We start from the raw sequence: 23,754 nt of genomic DNA on the forward strand, positions 1-23,754 counted from the left end.
AGCTGATTTTCTGCACAAAAATCGAGGTCCGTACAGCCCGTACAACCGTCCGTACTGCAGCCGTACAACAGTTTTCAGTGTTTTGTTTTGCTGTTTGGAAATTTCCAGTGGGCTGTGAGGCTCGGAAATCGAGATAAGTTGTAAAATTTGTTTGCTGAATTTTTTGCTGAATATTTCTCACTGTAAAAGGCATTTTCCAGAAATAAGAAAGAGCTCTCGAACTGGTTTTCCCCAAGAGTTGTAGGGGGTTTTTCCAGGGTCACCTTGACCAAAAATCTCTGTGTTTAAATGTGTTATAATGGCTGTTTGTACCTGTTGATTTTTATTTCTGCATTTTCCAGCATTCTGTAAAATTTCCAGAATTTGTGTTTTCAGCAAAAATTTATTTTTTCAGTTGTTGAATGTATGGATATGGGAAAGGGCATTTAACTATATGGGAGAAATAAGGTGAAACTAAAAACCGGGGTGGGAAATGAGAAATTTTTACATGGTATCAGAGCTTGAGTGCTGAAGTGCAGTTTGGGACAGCAAGGAAGAAAATTACAGCCTGCTGATTTTTTACTCAGAAAATTCCAGCAAGCTGATTTTTCACAAACAACAATTTTTATCTTTACTACAACAATGCTATTTTTCAGTTTTAGGACAGCAGGATGTCATTGGGATTGAGGGTGGAGGATAGGTTGGATGGACATACAAACTACAACGTTTGGAAGGAGAGAATGCAGAGTATCTTTGAGACAGAAGTCTGGGACATCATGGTGCATACCACACAGAACTCTGTTGTTGTGCCTACTGATGCCACTTAGTTGGCTGAGTATAATAAAAAGAACAACAAGGGTAAGAGACTGATTTTAGACGGAGTCAAAGACCATTGCATTCCTCATGTGAGAGGAAAGAGAAATGCCCATGAGATGTGGACAACATTGTCCAATCTCTACTAGAGTACCAATGAGAACCGGAAAATGGTCCTGAAGGAGAAGTTGAAGATAAAAATTTTGGACACTTTTTCTCGGTAAGAGGGAGTGTTGAAATTTGGTACTGGAGGACAGGTGGTTCCCTTAGGCTTTGATATTTGGCCTAAGGAAAAGTGTCCAAAAGAATTTAATTTTTCTCCTAAAGTGACTTTATAATTTTTATAAAGTCAAATCTAATTTAAAAGTGACTTTAAGTGATAAAGTTACTAAAGTCTAATTTTAAAGTGACTTTTATAAAGTCAATGAAAAATTAGAAAGGAAAAGTGACTTTGGAAATAAATGACTAAGTGGGTTTTTATTAAAGTTGGGTGAATTAAAAAATAGAAAGTGAGATTTAAATGAACATTTAATCTCAGCCCTAGATCTCACTCCATTTCAGTCATTGGATTTAGGGATCACCCAAAAGTCACTTAGGGTTGGATTAAGGGAGGAAAACGAGGAAAAAATCATTCATTCTTTCATGAGCAGATTGAGAGAGAGAGAGCAAGAGAGCAAGGGAGATTTCTGAACAGGGAGGAGGAGGCAGCAGCTTGGCACACATACCAAGGTAGCATTTAAGCAAATCCGTACAGCTGAATGAGCAAACAGTAAAAGGCAAATTTTTTGCACAGAAATCAAGGGCCGTACAGCTGATTTTCTGCACAAAAATCAAGGTCTGTACAACCCGTCCGTACAGTCTGTACTGCAGCCGTACAACAGTTTTCAGTGTTTTGTTTTGCTGTTTGGAAATTTCCAGTGGGTTGTGAGGCTCAGAAATCGAGATAAGTTGTAAAATTTGTTTGCTGAATATTTCTCACTGTAAAAGGCATTTTCCAGAAATAAGAAAGAGCTCTCGAATTGGTTTTCCCAAAGAGTTGTAGGGGGTTTTTCCAGGGTCACCTTGACAAAAAATCTCTGTGTTTAAATGTGTTATAATGGCTATTTGTACCTGCTGATTTTTATTTCTGCATTTTCCAACGTTCTGTAAAATTTCCAAAATTTGTGTTTTCAGCAAAAATTTATTCTTTCAGTTGTTGAATATATGGATATGGGAAAGGGCATTTAACTATATGGGAGAAATAAGGTGAAACTGAAAACCGGGGTGGGAAATGAGAAATTTTTACAACAACCCCGTCTCTTGGGACCGCTCCTACTGCTGCAAATTCTTCAGATTACTGTTGGTGCCTTCAGTTCTCCTGTGATTTGTAATCCTCTTATGCCATGTTGAAATTCCTAAATCTGACACATCAGAAATCCCTACTGCATTATCTGGTTTATTATCTCCCACTTGTTCTTTCCATTAACAAGTTATTTATGAATATAAATACCGAAATAAACACAAATGCATTGTTAACACATATAAAAATCAACAACTGAAATAACAGAGACAATCACACAAGGGACACTATTATTTTTGGACAATCGTCCCCGGAAAAACCCAATGCGGGAAATCGGTGTAGCAGATATGAGGGTTTATTATTATGTAGTTTCTGAATACAACTAGGGTGCCAGAAATAGCTCACCCTTCAGAGATTTTCTTGGCAGAAGTACCTCTCTTCGGAGACAGATATTCCGGCTAATCAGCAACCATTTGATTGATCCACAACAACTTAGACGGATCCTTAGTTGGACAGTGAAAGCTGCTCCAAGCTTTGTTCCGGAACTGCGTCACCCTCTACGGCTCTACGTCTACCTCTCAGCTCCTAGTTTGCCCCACGAAAATTCCTCAGCACTTCCTCTTCGGCCCTGCGTTAGCTCTGCTAGCCTTCTGCATCAGCGTCTTGGCCTTCTGCGTCATCCTCTTGGCCCTCTGCATCACTTGCGTTGGCCTCCTCAGCCTCTGCATCAGTCCTGGCTGCCTCTGCGTCAGCCTTCTAAGGCTCTGCGCTGTCTCTCCAACACTTTCTCTGCCTCTCTGATATGTATTCTTGACCTTCTGCCGAACTGCCCCTCGCTACAACAGATCATTAACTCGATTTCTCAGCAAACCCTGCCCCAGAAAATCAAATTCTTGATCAACTTGGTGTATCTCCAACTGACCCTTAAGCCTCCTCTTATACTTTTCCTGTTGAGTCTTCAACGATCGAAATTAAGTCCCTAATCAATGGCTAAGATTAGATTTGGCTTGATCCATGTCATTTAGAACATTCTTACCCAGTTTTATATTAATACCCATTAATATTTAAATTATCCTAAGTTTAGACTTAGGAACTCCATTAATATCTCTCCAATCGGGTGGAATTTCCCCAAACTATTTCTGGGTCTTGGAGATCTTATGTGCCTTAGCCTCTCCACCAATTTTCATGGCTAGAGCACATCCAATGCTACCACAAATCAACAGTTAGGTCGGGCCAACCATAAAGACACACCTATTCAGGCACCCTAAACCACTATATATTGGCACTTGACCTCCCTCACTTGGAGCAATTCAGATCTCACCAAAAACCATCTGTTCTCTGTTCACACGTGCAAAGGAGAGAGAGGAGAAGAAAACAAAAGTTTGACCTACGTTGACCAAGACTATTTATGTTATGTTAGACAAAGATTCTTGGCATTTGAACGAATTTGTTTCTGGGTAGTTTGACCGCAGTTGGCTAGGGTTTCTGAGGTAGTTGTAGGAGGCCAAAAAACGGCCTTGTTGACTAGAGTTGACCAAATTTCAAAAGAGTTGCAAGAGGTTGAAGAAGTGGTATGTTTGACCAAGTTTGACCTATTGAATTTTGTGGTCAGTTTGACTTAATTTATTTGGGAAAAATCAGTTTGTACTTTTGATGAATTGAATAATTTCTTCTAAGAAAGGATTGTTGGGTTTTTCCCTAGTTAGGGTTTTCCCAAGGTAAAAATTTGTGTCTCTTGTGTTTGGTTGCCTCTTCATGATTATATTGTCATTATTGTTTCACAATTGAGATTTTCTATGTATAATTGCTTAATGATGAATATGACACAACAAGAATTAATTAATAAATCATTGGAAGTCATTATCAGACTAGAAGATCATGAAAAATCAACAAGAAGACCCTTGGAGAGTATGAGCAATCATGTGGAGATGTTGACAACAATTCACCTATGCATCCATGTTTGATGGCTGAAAATGGCGACCAACAGTTTGTTCCCATGTGTGAAGAAGGGCAAGGGGCAACATTGGCGAGAGATTATGAGCTGATATTCTATTATGGGGCGATTCTTGGGAAGATCTTCCTAGATAGGGGCATAGCACAATAGGAGCCCTTAGATGTGAGGAATTCAAGATGCCCGAGTTGAAAATGTGATCTAGGTGATTCTATTGGTGGTAGGTTGAGTCAGACGCTGGTTTGGGATCCAGGTATTGAGTGATCCATTCATAATTGGGTGGCATGGAGGCATGATGTGACATAATGGTTCACATGGGATCCTAGTATTGGTGTATAGATGTCTTTATAGTTGGCGAATGTGGATTGCTTGAGGGAAAGCAATCTTGGGGCGAGAGGATTTGTAATATCCCTTTTTTGGATTCCCTTATGATGTAGTTAGGATGGATTTCTAGTGTTTGTGACAACCGGGTTACAGGAGGGAGATTACGACATCGGTAGGCTTGTAGGGTTTGAAGGAGTTTTATGGGGCCTGTCAGGTTCTCTTGCTATATTTCATCATCAGGATTGGTTCCACACAATTTGTTCTTGGTTCCGTTGCATTCTGACGATTCCCATTAAATAGGGTGATTTCAAGCATATTTTAATTGAATACGCTAAATGTGTTATTTGGAGTGGATTATTTGGAGAAACACCTTAGCGTAATAGCTTTTGGAACCAGAATGAAGAGATCTATACAATGGGATGATAAAAAGTGACTTTTAGTGGCCAGAGAAATCATAGAGGCAAATTTACCATTTTCCGAGATTAAAAGTGACTTAAATAAAACAAAAGAATCACTTAAATAAATAAAAGAAGAAACTTCTAGAGTGGAAATAAATTTAAAATAATAAAATAAAGTGCTTCTAGAAGGTTTGAGAGAGATCCATTAGATCTTTAAAGGGCAGGCAGGTAAAATATTTGTGGGTATCGAGAATTTGTAGTATTTTTTGTTGGATAGGTTTTGGGAACGTGGTTCTAAACTTCAGAGAGACCTAGGATGGAAACCCTTGGGTTCCTTGTGTGTGTTGGACAAAACCCAACCCACTACTGAGGAGATTTCATCTAGAGATCTCATTGGGCTACATCAGCATCAATTGGTGAGCAGATCTGGAGAAGATCTGTGGATTGGATGTGGAGATCACCCATATCTCCAATTTGAGCTTCATTTCCGATCACAGTTTTGGGAGGCTAGGATCAGCATCGCAGTAGCTATTTTCTAGATATTTTCTCAGCTATTTTCTCAGCTATTTTCTAGCTCAGCTATTGGTAGTTGTATTGGCATGTAATCTTGTTCCAGTTAATATAATAAAGTTGTGTTTGCTGCCATTTCTCGTATTACTGACAATTGTTTAATCTCTGAAGTTTAATTTGCTAGCAATTTATATTATGTAAATGATGAAATTTCCATGGAGTTCACGGCGTAATTTTCTTAAGTAAATTTCCGAATATTTCTACGAAAATATTAAAAGGAATATCATAGATCACTGGGTAGTAACTGCTGGAATTTTAGCCCAAACAGAAAGCAGGAACGTTTACTGAGAAAAACGTTGTTGTTCTAATCACCTTTTATCCACTTACAAGACCAAGCTTGTCATTCCTGAAGGGCAAGGTCATTGCCAAGAATATCAATTTTGAGGATAGCCTGTGAACGCCAACCAACACCTAGATGGGACACAATAAATCTTATGCAAGATGGAGCTAAGGCCAACAAACTCCTAGATGGCACACAATAAATCTGATGCTAGATGGAGCTAAGGTTTTGGGAGGCTGAGAAAATGGTGTGTAGAGTTATGGCAGTGCCAATCCTTGTGTCGATCTCATTTCCACCCTATTCTCTCCAAAGCCTAACCTCGTTCTTTGTTTGGTGTCTCAATGCAGTATGGAATCTCAAAAGAAGAGGAGATTTTATATTCACTACTCATTTTCTTTGTATTTTGTTTGGATTTTTAGTTCGTATTTTCTCATCTATTTCACACAATGAAATATTGATTATATTTTGAGCATTTTGAGTTTGATCTCTTTCCTGATGCTAAACTAAATCTTTGATAGGAATGGTGTGTCAAACATGTTGAGCTAGTTTTACTTGATAGTCTATTTTGTATGCTCAGAAATATATATGCACGATGGTGTCAAACTAGTTGATCTGCTAGTGTTTGCTCTTACATTCGTCATGTATACATAAGCGTGGACTTGAGAAGGTATCATCATGACAAAACGTGACTCTCTGTCTTTTGTGGAATTCAATTTCCCTTTTTGTTGCACATATATATACAGGAACATTATTAGTGACTATTGAGATTTATATTAGAAGATAACATTTAGGTAATGGTCTTTTTATTTGATTTTGTACCTATATGTTAATTGAAATGGCTAGAACATTTTTCATATGGGGAGTTCCTATGTAACCTTTTACCATGGCTATGATCAGATTGAAGTTAAAGACATGGGAGCAAGAGCGCAGGAGTCATCTTCAATTTTGCGTCACCCTGGACCACCTGAGGATTTTGTGCGTGGAAGCACAGGCAGTCGGCCATTCCGTCCTGGAGGTTTTGAAGATTCTCAAACTTCAGAGAGAAATATTCCAAAAGGTTCATTAAATGGGGAATGGATAAGTGAAATTATTGGAGGTGGTCCTATGCAAAAAATCCCTCCTGGTTTTAAAGAAGGGTTGGATTTAGGCACTCCCAAGGTGAATATGTATAATTCAAATGTAGCTGCTCATTCTTTTGTGTCAGTGATTTAAGACATTATGTGCATATTGCACTGTACAAGATAAGAGGATTTTATTTTTTTTGTAGGCATTCTCATGTTCAAAGATCAGTGTTGATGAGCATCATCCTCAAGTGGGATGTGAAGATATTCCCCGCAATAAAGTGGTTAGCAGTATTTCTCCTTCCATTTCTTATATTTGCAACTTGTTATTTAACTTTAGAATATTGTAGGATGCAAATTATTCTGGATTTCAGGCTCTACCATATGTGAGGTGCCTCTCTTCAGATGTCGGCATGTATTATTAGGTTGACCTATGTGGCAAAATGATATTTTCTAGAATGGAGAATGGGTTCTGTGATGCACTGAACTGCAAAAAGCTAAATGGCCACATTATAGCACAATGCATGTTTAAATATTCACTCTTAAATTTGCTTTTTTGTTCTTTTGGCTTGTAATTTTTCTGACTTGTGCTTCCATCGGTTTGGATTTCCTAGTCTTAAAACCTCTTAGCCTTAAAATCTCTTTGTTGTCTTAAAACACAGATTTGATGGTGTAACTATCAGTGTATTGTGTTTATGTTTTCATTTTTCAATTTGCAGCTATATGTGTGATTTTTGCAGGTTCAGAAGCAATAATTTATGTGGTTAAATAAATTCAGATCTGATTTATTTAATTAAAAAAAACATAGGGGGCAGCAATGACCTAGGGCTTAAAAATTGATAGAGCTATTGGTCTCTTAGTCAGTTGTGTTAAACTTCTAATTCTAGATTTGATTTAAATTCTTGCTAGATTATTCACCCAGAAAAAATATGAACTCACTGAACAAGAAATACACATTTTAACTCAGAAACTTTCAGCTGAAGCAAACATAAGAAATAAATTTTCACATATGAAAATTTACTCTTGAACTAAACTTCACTTTATTAGAATAGTGAGGGCTAACTAACTGGGAAAATGGCCCACAGAGAAAATTTGGAATTTACAGCAGTTAAACTTGGCTGAACTTAGCCTAGAAAAAATCCCAAGTTGCAGAAAATCACATATGCACACTGCTGTATGAATTCTGGGTAGGTGGACTCGGTTGTACATCATGTACAGTCCTTACGCCGTTCCCTAGCTGCTTCCTCTACCTCTGCAATTTTATTGTATGAAAACTCACCTGGTCTACACTAAATAATATGGCCAGTGTTATGTAAAAAATTAGTTAGTTTATAAGTTATTAGGCAAAGGGCATGATCTTCACCAAGAGGCACCCAAGGCAGTATATACCTAGGGCCTCCCACAAAATGTAACCATCATCTATTCAATTATTAATAAAATATATATCATGGCTGTCATTTTCTAAATTCGTGTGTTCCATCTGGTATCAGAGCAGACGATTCTCGGTTGCTCTGCTGTTGCACAGGTCGAATTGCCATTCATTGCTGCCTTCGATTCACTTTCACCATTTTTTTTTTACCGCTGTCCGACTGTGCCACTGCGCCAGTTCTGCCACGCCACTCTGCTGTTCTGCCCGGTCTTGGTCGTCCCCCATCACTCCGCTGTTCCACCCATCCAGTTCCGTTCGCCCTCCACATCCCATCACTTCGTCCCGGCTCTGCTCGTCTAGTTTCATCGGCCCTCCGCATCTACACCACACTCTGTTCACCACGCAACCACCCTAACTTTTGCGCTCCATAGGCACCGCCGCATCCCGACCAGCACACCGTATCGTCATTCCATAACCAATCCACGTCGCACCCCCGTTGCCATCCTATCCGCTGTCCGTAGCCGCCATCTTGTCCGCCGTCCGCGGCTGTAGTCCGGTCTGTAGCTTTCACCTGCCGACGGCCACCATTAATCTTTTGTTTGCCGTCTCTGTTTAGTCTGAAGAATTATCTTAATATTTGGTTATATATACATATAGTTTAAAAAACAAATTAATAATAATAATAATAATTATTATTATTTTAAAAATATATTTTTTCCCTTGGAAAAATTCGTAATTTTCATTAATGATGAAAATTACATTTTGCAGATGCTAGTGGCATATATTATACACCTATCCTGTTGAGTATTCAAAATACAAAGAGGTGTACTCCATGCAGGGAGACACTGCTCTGAGCTGTGATTTTCAGTATGATTTATGTACTTACTCTACGCAGAGAATATCAAAAAATAACTGTCATGTGTAGAACTGCTTGATGAAAACCTTCATATAATATTTATATAGACACAACAAGATATATAAAAAAAAACTTTATGTCCAGCTCCCATTGAGCTTTACTATTCTGATATTTCTATAAAAGGTCTATGATAATACTGATGGAAGGTTCCATCAGTTTGCTCCAGTATGCTCCAAGTTCCTATAGGCTTGTGCGCTGCTTCCTTGGATAGTAGATCAACAGCTGTGTTCCGCTCCCTGTATATATGTTGACAAGTAAATGTGTCAAATAAATTTATGAGTCTAAATATTTCTTCCATGATGTGTCTCAGAGAAAAAGCATGACAATTTGTAGCTTTGTTTATCCAATTGCATATAGTTTTTGAATCTCCAAATAGCTGTAAGTTTCTGCACTGTTTTTCCAAAGCAAAATGAATGGTGTATTTTGCTGCTGAAAGCTCAACAAAATTGTTCGTCCCTCTGCCCAAACCCATTTGGATTTTGTAAAAATGATTTGTTGTAATATGGAGGACAACTCCTCCCCCACATCCAATGTCTTGAGCTGAGCCATCAAAGTATGCCCAGGGGTGAGATTGGTTTATGCTCTCGGGTATGATATGCCTGGGATTGGGATTTGTTTCCTCCTCTGGAATCTGTTGGTAGTCTGCTAGGATTTGTGCAGTGATGGCCGGCCAGTGGGGGGGAGAATTTTGAAAGATAATTCTGTTCCGGGCAATCCATATGGCCCAACAAGTAAGTAAAGGGATGTTTTTTGTTTTTTCTGAGGATACAGTGGACCACCAACCCTCCCAGGCTTCCTGAACAGTTGTTCCCTGCCACATAGGGAGCAAGGGTATATGAGAATGAATAGTATTCCATAGCTCCTTTGTGCATGGGCAAGTAAGAAAGAGATGATTCCTAGATTCATTGTCGGCTTTGCAAAGGCCGCACCAAAAGGGTCCATGAAAAGATCTCTTGATCAAATTTTCTCCTGTTGGGATTTTGTGATACAGAATGGTCCACATGAGGAGCCTAGACCTGGGGGTGCTTTTAGTTTCCATATACTTCTCCACCACGGTTCACACTGCAGTGGTTTCAGTGAGTTCATAAGAGTTATGTATCCCTCCTTAGGTGAGTATCTTCCATGCTTCACATGTGCCCAGATTAGCTCATCCTCCCCTTCTTGTATCTTGATATGGGATTTCGTGAGTGCCTCCGTGTATTCTTTCCAGTGCTGCTGCCATTGTCGAGGGATCTGTAGTGTCCTCCCAGATTTCCATGCTTGTTGCAAAAATGTAGAGCATTCATTGTTTGCTATTTGGCTAAGGTGAGAGATACCTTTGGAAGTGAGGTTTGTTTTGAGCTCCTGTGGGAGTCTGTGAGCATTCCCACATCCAATCCAGGGGTCCATCCCTATTTTAATAGCTTCTCTTGACTTTAGTTCTCCTTGTTCATTTGATAGCTGCCAAATAGTATTGATAGCTTTGCGCCCATTTGCAAATTTATGGTAGAACTTGGTATTGTCATCCCCTTCCTTAATCCAGATGGCTCTGCTTCTCAATCTCCAGCTCTCTTCTCTGTCCTTAAGAATCTGGTTTCTCTTAGCCAGAAGAGAGGTTATCTGCTCTTTGTGCTCAGGGGAGGAGAAGATCCCCTCATGGTCATTTTCATACTTCTCAATGGCTTCTTCAGTTTGTTTGAGAGTATGGTCTTCCTGCGATCTCTTCTTATGAGCCCATTGCTTTGAGAGGCTCTTGAGTTCTTTTAGGTTTTTTGCAAATCCTTCTGATATAGTCCTTTCTGCCGCTGGGGGATGAGTCCTCTAGTAATTTGTTACTAGTTGGATATATTTAGCGTCCCTCAACCATGCTGCATTAAATTTGAAAGGACCTTTTGGTTTGTTCATACCTCCTCTGATTTCCAAACAAATCGGCCTATGGTTTGATATTCCGCCAGAGCCCACCCATTGTCTATATCCCTGCCCCAAGGTTAGCATATGCTCCTTAATGAGATATCTATCTAGTCTTCTAGAGAGACTGTCCGCTCCTGATCTGTTGTTTCTCCAAGTGGGCAATATTTTTGGGGAGGGGATATCTATGAGATTATGATCCTCCAGATTGGCCTCGAAAAAATCTGAGAGGATATCCCTTTGGGCATTGTGTCCCCATGATTCCGCAAAGTCGATGGAGAAGTTTAAATCCCCCCCCAGAACGAGATTGTCCTTTTGAAGGATGTGTGAGTCTAGGAGTCTGCTCCAATATTCCTCCCTGTTGTGACAAGGGCCATAAATGTTGATGATCCTGAGCTCAATATCAAGCTCTGAGGAATAAATGTCAGCTCCTAGGTGGCCCGAACTCCCCCACGCATTATAGATTCTGATAGATCGATTTTTTACCCCCAGCGCAAGACCCCCTGACCGCCCTGATGCATCTAGGGTATGGAATGTCCATCCAGGTAGCCAGGATTCCAGGAGGTGGGTAATGACACAACCCTGGCCTAGGGTTTCTTGAAGAAAAAGAATATCAATGGGTTCTGCTGAGAGCAGTCTCCTCATGGCTAATTTTTTAGTAGGGCTAGCCAACCCTCTACAATTGAAAGAGAGAAATTTCATGGAGGAGGGGGCTCTTGGGTATTCACTGCTCTAAGTACCCAATCGATGGCATGTTGTTTGCCCGCAACAATCTCTTCCCTAGCTTGTAGCTTAGCTTTGGATAGGGAGGAGGGTCTGCCTCTAGTCGTCTTTAGAGGAGGGGGAGAGGTGATGAGGCCGATACCCAGAGAGTCAGGGGCCTGAGAGCGAAACCTGGCTCTGGTGGGGTATCTGAAAGGTGGAGGGCTGGAATGAGTGGGAGGAACAAGTAATTGGGAATTTGGGGGAGGTTTATTAGGGAAAGATGGTTGAGTGCAAGAGATGGTGGGGGAGGGGGGTTTGATAGGGCAATCCACAGCCTTGGGAGGGTTGAAGGTGTGAGAAAAGGACTGAACTGAAAAGAACTGTTCATAACTAGTTTCAATGTAGTGCGGAGATACATTAGAGTAAACAGAGGAGGAGTTTGCAGTTGACATACCCATAGAGAAAGCAGCCTCAACAGCCGCCCTTGCTCTAGTTAGAGGAGGAGAGGGTGCTCCGATGGGTGCCTTTCCCCGCTTCTTTCTGGTCACCTTTGTGGGCATAGGTAATGCTTCAGAGTGTGCCAAATTTGCTACCTCTTCCCCCCTTGGAGGGCTACCCTGAGCTTGTGCGTTTTTCTGCAATGTATCCTTCCCCTTATCTCCGACCCTTTCCTTCTTGTTCAACGGACAATCTTTGTACAAGTGTCCCACTTTGTGGCAACGTCTGCATCAGAAAGGGACACCTTCATAGTCTAGGGTTTGCTTTCGGGAGAAGGTTTTCCACTGTAAGGTGATGTGCTCCTGAAGACCGCCCCGAGTATCTAGGTGAATGAGAATCCTGGCATATGCCATCATGCCTGAAGCCAGATATGATCTGTCGTGATCGAGGTAGGTTCCCAGAGTGTTGTCGATGCAGCAGAATATATCCTCTGACTAGAATTGAAGGGGCAGTCCTGGTAGCCAAACCCATATAGGGCCGACTCCTATCTGTTCTTTTTCTGGGTCAAAAAGAGGGTTCCATCATCGAAGAAGAACTGGAGCATGCTCGAAATGCCAGAAGGACGACAGGACCCAATTTGTGTGCTCGGCTCTGGCAAAGCGCAGAGCAAACCATCCTCTAACAAAGGTTTGAACAGTTGGGAGGTCCGCCAAGTGCTGCCCCCATACCTCCGAGGTCCACATCTTAAGCCTAGCCGTTGTGTAGCTACGACCACGAATTCTTCCTACCAGAACCCAGTCCGTCGTGTCCATGGTGTCACCCCACTGAATGTCCTCCCCGAGTCTGAGGATAACGTCTTCGCTTCTGACTTTGAAGCACTTCCTTTTTTCCCCTCCACGTTGGCTCTTCAGGGTCCTCCGAATTTTCCACTGACTGGTTAGGGTTTGAATCAGGGTTTTCAGGGCAGGGATGTTCAGCCGCTGGAATCGGTTCCAAGAGAGGGGGTACTGCCATGTAACTGTGCAATGGAGGCGCCTCAGGTATCAAAACTTGTGGGTTTCCCTGGGCCGGGGTGTGGGTTCTCAGAGGGTTGGTTGAAGATTCACCAGGGTGGGATGAGAGGGGGGTTTGAGAGCTAGCTGCCTCAGGATTAGGGTGGAGGCAGGCGGAAACAAAGGTTGTAGTCGAGGGTGACTGCGGTGGCGAGGGAGGAAACGGCTAGATCAGAGGAGGCTCTGAGAAAGTTACTGTGGAGCAGGAAGGTCCCGAGATGGAAGGAAGACCCGTAATGGTAGCCAACAGGTCGCAGCAGAAGGGAAGGAGTTCGTCTGCGGCGGAGTGAGGGGTTTGCCAGATATTGACATTCTCCAACGGGTCTTCCGAATAGTCTACTAGGTCAAGCTCCATACCTGTTCCAAGGTGATCTTCGCTAGCTGCCTCTAGGACCATCGTAACAGTCACCGCAGAGAGGGTATCAAAATTCAGTGGGAATCAGTGAAAAGGGAGGAGATGGTAAACAACGATGTTACGGAGTGGCTCAACGAGTTATGGGTGATGGGAACCGCCGCAGGTGTTGCAGCTAGAGGCGAATGGACGACGTTAGCTAGCAGGAAGGTAGGGTGAGTAGGGTGCAGTTGTGGCGACTGTTTGCAGAATATCCCTAACCCTTTTCAGGCAGCCTCTGCAGTGCCATCGTGAAGCCAACCTCTCCTATATATTATTTAAAAAAAATTAAAATTAATAGTTCAAGTTAAGAAAGAAATTTTAAGCTGGCGGACAAATTTACACCCCCACAAACTCGTTCAATGTCGTTGATGTCAATGGCCGATTTCAGCAAAAAATTGATTGATTTGGAGAATAGGATTACTAGCCACTCCGATGATTTCAACCAAAAATTAGTCGATCTCGAGAGTAGGGTTATCGAACATTTCGACGATATTAAGAAGCTTCATGATATGACAGATCAGATAGAACTACAGCTCGGGCAGAACCATAATCAGACGATAACGTTGTTGAACACTTTGTGTGGAAGGAGGAAGGTTACACCCGAACAACTACTCCAAGATGATGGAGTTAATCGACAACATAATTCATCAGATTCAACAAATTCAGTAGATTGTCATGAAAAAGCAGAGTCTCCAAAAAAATCATCCACACACCATCAAGGAAATAGTAACGTGACTTTTTCAAATAAGCAACTCTGGGATACATTCACCAATCAACACCCTCCTTTCGCTCCACCATTAGCAACGTATCAACGAAAGGCAAAAATCAAGTTGCCCAAATTCGATGGGAACGAAAAATGCAGCGTTGCGTGGTTGAATAAAGCAGAAAAATACTTCGAGATTTACGACATCGACAATGATGACGAAAATATTAGGTACGCTTCCATGAAAATGGAAGGAGAAGCATATAATTGGTATATGTGGTGGAGGCAGATGACAACCGCCATCAGTTGGAGAAAATTTAAGGATGCGTTCTTTAAATGATTCCAAGGTGTAAAGGAAGAAGAGTTATTTTCAACACTCATCAGATTACGATAAAAAGGAAATGTGGATGAGTACACTTGAGAATGGGAGACCTTAGCAACACAAGTACTTGGGTTATCAGAATCTCGTCTAATTCAATCATACATCTTCGGACTTAAAACTCATCTACAAGTAGAACTTGAGCTTGATGACATTACATCAATATAAGCTGCAAGACGAAAAGCAAAAACTGCTGAAAATAAATTTGAGCAGATATTGTGGTCAAAACCGGAAAAAGTATATTCAAGACGAAGAATGTCGTAGTCTGTGGATACAGATAATACAAGATATGTGCCACCACATCGTTGTGAAGGTGAAAAATCTAACGTAGAAATGCAATGGTTAAAACAAGGCAAATGCAAACGCTGTGGCGAGAAGTGGGACCCTAAACATAGGTGTGCAAAAGGAAAAGAATCAAAGAACTTATATAACTGTGAAGCAACTAATGATTCAAACAGTGATGATTCAGACATAGAAGAAACAAAAGATGCCCTAGAATTCTCTCCAGAATTAGATGACGGAAGTATTCCGCAAGTGTCACTATTAGCTATGACAGGTATATCACAACCCCAGACTCTAAAATTGAAAGGACATATAAAGAAGAACAACGTAGTGGTTCTCATCGACTCCAGTAGCACCCACAATTTTTTAGATGCAACCGTGGCAAAGAGACTCAACATTTTCTCATTTCCCTTACCCAAGATGAAGGTGATGGTCGCCGATGGTAAGAAGATCGAAAAGGTAGGGAAATGCCATAAGGTCAAATTGCGGATTCAAGACTTTAATTTAGAATCTCCATTTTCCACTGTACCATTAGGTGGAGTAAATGTGGTCTTAGGTATCCAATGGCTACGAACTCTAGGCACTTATTTTGCCAACCATCAAGTACAATTCATAAGATTTAACTGGGAAGGGCAAAGGTACAAGTTATACGGATCCCAAGCACCAGAGAATCAATTCGTATTGTCATCTCAGATGATGAAGATGATTCGAAAAGGAGCACCAGCTTATGTAGTACAATGTCACCAATTAGAAATGTTATCTGCAAACATGATCAACGAAGAGACACCAGAGATACAAGATCTAATTCAGAAGCATGAAAAGGTATTCCAAGACCTTTCCATGAAAATGCCTCCTAACAGGGAAATTGAACATACAATAGAAGTCAAAGCAGGGTCAGACACCGTCAACATCAAGCTGTATCAATATCCACACCACCAAAAGACGAAAATTGAGAGATTAATCCAAGACCTTTAAAGTAAAAGTCCGTACGCTGCTCTAGTGGTATTGGTAAGGATGAAGGATGGTTCATTTAGGCTATGCATTGACTAGAGAGGATTAAACAAAATAACGATTAAAAACAAATTCTAAATCCCCTATATCGACGAAATGTTGGATGAACTACATGGCGCAAAATACTTTTCAAAATTGGACTTAAGGTCAAGCTATTACCAAATCAAAATCAGGTTGGAAGACATACCAAAAACGACATTCCGAACACACGAAGGTCACTGTGAATTTAAAGTAATGCCATTTGGGTTAACCAATGCACCAACAACGTTCCAAGCCACTATGAACAAATTATTTCGTCCATATCTTAGGAAGTTTGTATTAGTATTCTTTGATGATATTTTAATTTACAGTAAAACTTGGAAGGAGCACTTACAACATCTGGATAAAGTTCTTACACTACTGAAAGATCATTAGTTCTATGCAAAAAAATCCAAATGCACCTTTGGAAAGGAAGAAGTAGAATACCTCAGACACATTATATCCCATGAAGGCGTAAAAGTGGACCCTAATAAAATCAAAGCTATAAAGGAATGGACTGGACCGGTTAATATATCCAAGCTAAGAGGGTTCTTAGGATTGACTGGATATTACCTAAGATTTATTAAAAACTATGCACATAGAAGTGCACCTCTGGCAAACCTTTTAAAGAAGAATTCATTTCAATGGGATGAGGAAGTAGGAAGGTGTTTTGAAGAACTGAAGGAAGTTATGTCTAATGCCCCGATATTGGCAACTCTAGATTTCTCTAAACCATTTATCATCGAGTGTGATGCTTCCGGATTCGATATAGGCGCAGTGTTAATGCAAGAAATGCATCCAATACCTTTTAAAAGCAGGAAGCTCAATAAAAGTTAACGTCTTAAGTCCACATACAACAAGGAAATGCTCGCTATTATGCACGCGTTGGCTAAGTGGAGACGATATCTTTTGGGAAGTAAGTTCTCCATTCGAATAGACCATAACAGTCTCCAACACCTCCTTAAACAAAAAACACTTTTCGAAGTACAACAAAAATGGATTGAAAACATTGCCGCCTTTGACATGGAGATACCACATAAAAGGGGAAAAGACAACGTAGTAGCAGATGCGCTGTCTAGGAAAGATGATGAACCAACTCTACTTGGAGTCTCGGTTGTTGTTCCTGAATGGCTTAATGAGATTCGAAGTGAGTATGCCAAGGATCATGAAATAACTATGATAATCAGTAACCTTCCAGACAACTCAAAATTTGAATGGAAGAATGATATTCTATGGTACAAAGGAAGAATCTATCTGAATGCAAACTCCAAGTTTAAACCCAAGATACTCAAGGAGTCACATGATTCACTGTCAACCGGACATGTAAGATTCTTTAAAACTTACTACAATGCATGTCAATCATTCTTTTTGAAGGGGATGAGTCGCGATATTCAGAAGTATGTAGCAGAATGTGACACATGTCAAAGAAATAAAAGTGAAAATATTATGACACTTGGATTACTTCACCCCTTAAACATTCCGAATCAAAAATGGGAAGAAATATCAATGGACTTTATTGAGGGATTACCTGTATCTGAAGGCAAGGACAAGATTTTCGTAGTGCTCGACAAATTCACCAAATATGCTCACTTTATGGCAATAAAGAAATTAGACTCAGCTAAACAAATCGCTGAAATATTTTGCAAAAATATATATAAATTACACGGTTTTCCGAAGGTTATTGTGAGTGATAGAGATGCCAAATTCAAGGGTAATTTTTGGAAGGAATTGTTCAACCACATAGGAACCTACCTAAATATGAGTTCCACTTATCACCCTCAAACAGATGGACAAACAAAGGTTGTTAATAAATGTTTGGAAGCATGCCTACGTTGTTATGCTACAAAAAAACAAAATAAGTGGGCTTAGTGGTTGCATCTCGCTGAATGGTGGTATAATTCTACTTATCATACGTCAACAAAAATGACTCCATTCCAAGCTTTGTATGGGTATGAACCTTCGAAATGGAAGGATCTAGCTACCATCCAGACAAATCTACCTGCTGTTAAAAACCAACTAGAAGAAACCTAAAAAATTGTCCAAACCCTAAAAGAAAACTTGAATAATGCAAGGCACTGTATGAAGCAACAAGCGGACCGAAACAAAGCCGAAAGAGAATTTGAAGTCGGAGAATGGGTATTTGTCAAGCTCCAACCATACAAATAGTTGTCCTTGAAACAAAAAGGAAAAAATAAATTGGCACCGAAGTTCTATGGACCATATCAGATTAATAAAAAGATCAGCCAAGTTGCATATAGTTTAAGCCTTCCAGAGAAAAGTTGTGTTCACAATGTCTTCCATGTCTCTTGCCTTAAAAGGGCACTGGGCGACCATCAATCAGCGCAAACAACGCTTCCATCCCTAGATGATGAAGGAAGGGTCATTTTAGAACTAGAAGGTATCTTATCTACTAGAGAAAGGAAGCTTCGATCTCGTGCAATCAAGGAATACTTGATCAAGTATAAGGACTTACCAGAATAAGAAGCTTCTTGGGAGACTGAAGCGTTTTGTCAGCAACATCCGTCGTTACATATGCTTTGAGGACAAAGCATTCTTTTGAGAGGAAGGCAATGTTATATAAAAAATTAGTTAGTTTATAAGTTATTAGGCAAAGGGCATGATCAAAGATCATGCCCGTTCACCAAGAGGCACCCAAAGCAGTATATAGCCAGGGCCTCCCACAAAATGTAAACATCATCTATTCAATTATTAATAAAATATATATCATGGCTGTCATTTGCTAAATTCGTGTGTTCCAGCCAGATCTGACTTTAACTGCTGAGCTCTTCTTTTCCTTTACTGCTGCTCCTCCTCTTCTCCTCAGCCCATGTTTTCACAATGACTATTTCTCACAATTACTAAGAAATGTTTTTCTCAAAACTGTGTTTTCTTCTCTCCTTAGATTGCCTTTTACAATACTTTATTGAGCTAAACCCCTAACCCTTGTTGGAGAAATTAATTGTTGTTGATGTCATAGGTTGTCCAATTGAAGAAAATTGCATAGGCCTAAAGAGGACTTTAAGCCCTTTCCAATGAGTACTTGCATGCCTCCTAACTCCTCCTCATTGAAGAGAAATTGAATTTTCAAGTGAAAATATACCTATTCTGGCCTTGTCAAGTCGGTCCTCCATCCTAACAGACGTGGCAGTTTAGTAAGTGATCGAATTAGTATAAATAAAGACCATACTCCTTCCCAATTCGGCCAGACCAGCTCAGTGAAGAGAAGATAAGAAGAAGCTCGAGTCTGAAAGAGAAGAACAGTGGTTCATACCTCATGAATCCCAAGGCAAATTAAAGAGGCAATTTCTGGTTCTGGTTACTCTGGTTTTGGGTTATGGTTATTGGAAATTTCTTGAGCAATTCTTGGAGAAAAACGTGTCTACTTCTGGTGCAGACATCAGTCTCACTTAGAGACTGATCTTTGCCTATGTTTGAGGACTAGACTCAGCCTTATTAAGACAGACCTTGGCCCTGAGAAAGGTACAGAACTCGGCCCTGTATAAGTTAAGTTCTGACCTGTGGAAAGCACTGTATTTCGGCCTGTGGAAGGCCTGAAATTCAGCCCTCCTTTGTGGCTTGTGGTATCTTGGCCTGAAGCAAGAGATTCGGTCTTCTACGACAAAGGCAAGAAAGAGTTTTCAGCCTTGTGTTTTGAACATTCCTGGAGAGACTTTGATGAATTTCTGAAGAAGACTTTGATCCCTTTTGAAGCAGGCCTTGGATCACTTTTAAAAGCAGAATTTGCCCAGTCTTTTGATCATACTTTGAACAAACTTGAAGAGCCTTGAAGCAGGGTTACGGAGGCAGATTTGAAGATATTCCTTAATCAGACTTAAAGCAGATTGTTGGAATACTTGTTGAAGCATTCTTGAGGTCACATTTGTAGAAGACTCGAAGATTTTTCTGTAGTAGACTTGAAGAAACTCTTTGACCTGACTTAAAGATATTTCTCTGCATCCTTGAAGTTTTGAAGGGATCCTAGAGCAAGTTTTTGAATGCACCGTGGAGCAGACTTAAAGGCATCTTGAAGCAAGTATTTTGAAGACACCTTGAAGCAAGTTTCTGGATCACATCTTGAAGACCAATTGGAGCAACCATTAGAGTATCTTTGGAGCACTTTTTGGTGAATCTCTGTTATGAATAAATATATAGCAAATAATGTAAAATAATGTAAATGATAATAATCATAAATAATGATTAGTTAATTAGTAATTAGGTTGAAGAGTCATGTCTAAATGAGACATGACTCTCCATGAAGAGACACCTGTTTAGACATGACTCTCCATGAAGAGACACCTGTTTGGTATATAAGAAAGCTTCTCACTCTCCTTGTATCATCATTCATTCACACATTTAATATATAATATTTGTATCCTCATGGATATCTTTATATTCCAAGTCTTCTGGAGTAATTAATTTGTAGAAGGAACTTTGTTCGCTTCATTTGGTATCAGAGGTGTTGGATCCGCTGGCTGCTCAACCGCTGCACAAAGCCAGTCTGATCCGGTCCTTTGCCGTTGAAATTCGTCAACCTTGTTGTCATTGGAGCATTTCGCTACAAGATTTTGGAGGGCCTCCATTTTCACCATCAGGCCCTTGGCCATTTCAAAAAAAACAATAGTATTTAAAAAAATAGATAATAAATAAATAAAAGAAATTATTTAAAAAAATTATAAATATTAAAATATATATATATATATATATATATATATATAATGTACCTGGCCCACAGAATGAAACAGTGGTTGGAGCCACCATTGCAGCTGCTTGACTACTGGCCAAAAGTTTGCAGTCGCAATCACACAGCCAAAGCCGCTGCCGACGGCCACCACAGCTGCCACTACCTCTGCCATATTTTATATCGCTTGTACCATCGGAGCTACCACAACAGGACCACAACTGCGTACATTCACACCGCTTCCGAGTCGCTTTTCCCAGCCGCTGCAATCGATCCACCATCCGTATGCTGGTACAAGTAGTACAATTCTTGTTGCCATATCATTGTTGGTTGGTTTCTTGAAAAATTTCACTGTCTGTCCTTTAGTTCTGCATGCCCATTCATCCAATCGTTGCGACCAAAAAAAAAATGGTTCAATTCCGCTTCCGTACGCCTTCAATATTAATTTCCCAGGTTTAATTAATGATCAATATAATCATATAGTATAAGGAAGGGAAGGATTTGAGTAAAGAAATAATTTAAATAAAGTTAAAAGAAAAAGATATACAGTGTTATTTAAAGGGGAGAATATCATATTAAAAAATAAAAAATAAAGTATAGAGTTATAGTATAAAAGTACATAAAGGGGTATATTTTGTGAAATAAAGAGAAGATTCAAAAAAATAAAAAACTGTTTAATTTAATTAATTAAATTAACAAAAAGGAATATTAAGAGAGGTAATCAAAGAAAAAAAAAAGATGGGTTACCTTAAAAACCCTAAATCTCGTTCCAAGACGAAAAATGGAAACCAATAAGGAAAGATTTCCTAAAACTTTTATTAAATGTGTTAGTACACTATTTAAAATCAAAGGATCACTGGCAGGAAGAGATATTATAATCTCTATCAGTCCTACTGAAGATAGTAATTACATTAGTACTAAATGTGCTAACCAACTAGTAATTCCTGAATTGACTATAATCGAAAAAAATTGTTGGCACTACTAAAAACAATACGACATAAACAATCTACAATTAAGTATTGGGGATTATACTTTTACCTCGCAATTCACCGTGAAAACCTTATTTTTTGACGATAGTGACATTGTTTTGGGCTCACCTTAGATGGAAACTCTAGGGTCCTTTATTCTAAATATGAAAAAGAAGTTTTTTACCTTTTCCCACAAAAAGAAAAAAATAACACTACAAGATGTTACTTTGATGCCAGATTCAGTGATGCCAGAAGACACACAAGAAATCTCAAAAGTGATTCTTCAAGAAAGTAAAAAATACAAAATATGCAAAAGGAAGTTGACAAAATCACCGCTGACAAAAGTGAAGAAGTCTCTCGATTGAAAAACCATAGTGAAAAATTATTAACACAAATCAAGAAGCTTAAAAAGGACAAAATATCATTAACAGTCAAGTTAGAACAACTTTCTTAAGAAGTATCAAAGTTATTAGAATAATGCTATTTAGTGTTTAATGCTCATTCTTATTAGCTGTTTCTATTTTTATCTTTTTAGTAGTTTCTTAGAAGAAACTGGTTGTTTCTATTTTCTAATAGAAACTTGATGTTTCTATTTCTGTAAATATCTCTGTATTACTTATTGAGCTCATTTGCTCAAGTAAATCAATTCAATTCATTCATTGATGATGGTATTAGAGCTTAGGTTTTTTTTTCGAAATAATTTTTCATTATTTGGAAAATTTTGCTTCATTTCGAAATAACTCTCTAGGAATCTAGGAATCCCAAGTTACAGTGGGTGTGGATTTTTTCACTCCTGTTCTGAGATCTCCAGTGCTTGAAGGACAAGTCGTGGGGATCGAACCTAGGAGTTTCAGTGTTTGTTGTATAGGCGCATTGTGGGGAATTTTTTTTTAAACCTGGATAAGTGGCCAGTGGATCAAAATATTTGGATTCGCTTAAGTGGTATAGTCATTATTGCATTGTGAGTAGTCACTGGTGAAGTTCCCCAGCGTGCACGACCTGTCATCAAGCTTCCGTTACGACTGCACCCCAAGACGTTTTTTTGACTCCTGCGGACGATTTTCTCCGTTTGACTCCCGTTAGCACTGTGCCCCTGGCAGACACTCACGGCAACGGACGAGTCACTACAGGAAGGCGTGCAGTCAGCCACCGTGCACGGGCCGCCCGAGTTAGAAACGCTGCTGCCGCCTGCCGTCGATGGTAACGCTGGCGAAGAACGAAGTGCGGCGTCCCCTTCTCGCCCGGAACTCTCTGTCATTATATGTGCGATATTCTGCCTGATCTGAGGTTGTTTTATCCGAACAGCAAACGTTGGTCAAAGTTGTCGGAAAACAAAACACTGGGCAGCCCAGCCGTAATTGCTCAGAAAACAAGGGATTCGTATGGTCGATTGATGCTTCGACGTTTACTGTTTTCTCAGTGAAATTGCTCTCCACACGTTTGAAGCAAATCAAGGAGGGGCCGCACGTCTGGAGCCGTGGTTTTTTTTTTAATTTATTTATTTATTTTATTTTATTGTTCTGTTTGGCGTGATACAACCTCTTGTGTTGAATCTCTTTGTGGTTTGATTTTCTACCACGTTTTGTCTTGAAAATATATATATATATATATATATATATATCAGCTCGTATGGTGCCCTTTTTTGCATAGTTCGAACTTGTTTGTACTTTGCTGGGCTGGACGTATGGCCTAACTACGGAAGTCTGATTTGGTAGCTTATTCCTGGGATATTATCTCAAGGGACCGTGTCATACATTTCTTGACATTTCCATTTCAAATTTTTTTTTCGGAAGCTGCAGATTGGACGTGTATTTTTTTTGGTACCTGCAAATGCATGTTTATGCAGGCGTAATTATTGAGCGTGGGGAATTTTTGTACCTGTCAGATTTTGTCCAGATCAGCCAGCATCTGCATTCAAATCCGTGTCGGACTCCTTTGTTGTTTTTTGTATCTTGGGAAACGTGTAGATGGATTTGCTAACAAATCTAATGTTGGAAGGCAGTTAGCGCTTTAATGGCACAAATTATAACATCTGGAAACAGAGAATGTTGACCATTTTTGAATATAGGCATCTTGATCAGCTCGTTCTGAACAAAGAGCTCCGTCTTGGTATAGTTGGCACCGATCAAGATAAGTTTGATGATTGAAATCGAGAGGACGTTATGCTTTTCAAGCTCTCTGTGACTGATGATCAGTTACCAACTTACCGCAGATTCTTTCTGGCAAGACAGCTGTCGAGATCTGGCAACATTTGAAGGAACTGCACGAGACATCCGACAAGAGCAGAGCTTTCTTTCTC

At 39.9% G+C, this 23,754-nt stretch overlaps 1 protein-coding gene across 1 annotated transcript in view; it reads left to right on the forward strand.

Moving 5' to 3' along the window:
- LOC149146917 (RNA helicase, ATP-dependent, SK12/DOB1 protein) overlaps positions 1-23,754 on the forward strand; it is a 565,347-nt gene that overhangs the window by 88,056 nt on the left and 453,537 nt on the right. Inside the window, exons 3-4 of the mRNA XM_089440900.1 lie at positions 6,492-6,752; positions 6,862-6,939. Coding sequence (XP_089297026.1) covers positions 6,492-6,752; positions 6,862-6,939 — 339 coding nt within the window. The remainder of the gene's footprint in view (positions 1-6,491; positions 6,753-6,861; positions 6,940-23,754) is intronic.

The sequence above is a fragment of the Pinus tabuliformis genome, chromosome 9, assembly GCF_031772625.1.
Source record: "Pinus tabuliformis cultivar Carrire ecotype Pingquan chromosome 9, CPIR1, whole genome shotgun sequence".
In the NCBI taxonomy this organism is placed as follows: Eukaryota; Viridiplantae; Streptophyta; class Pinopsida; order Pinales; family Pinaceae; genus Pinus; species Pinus tabuliformis.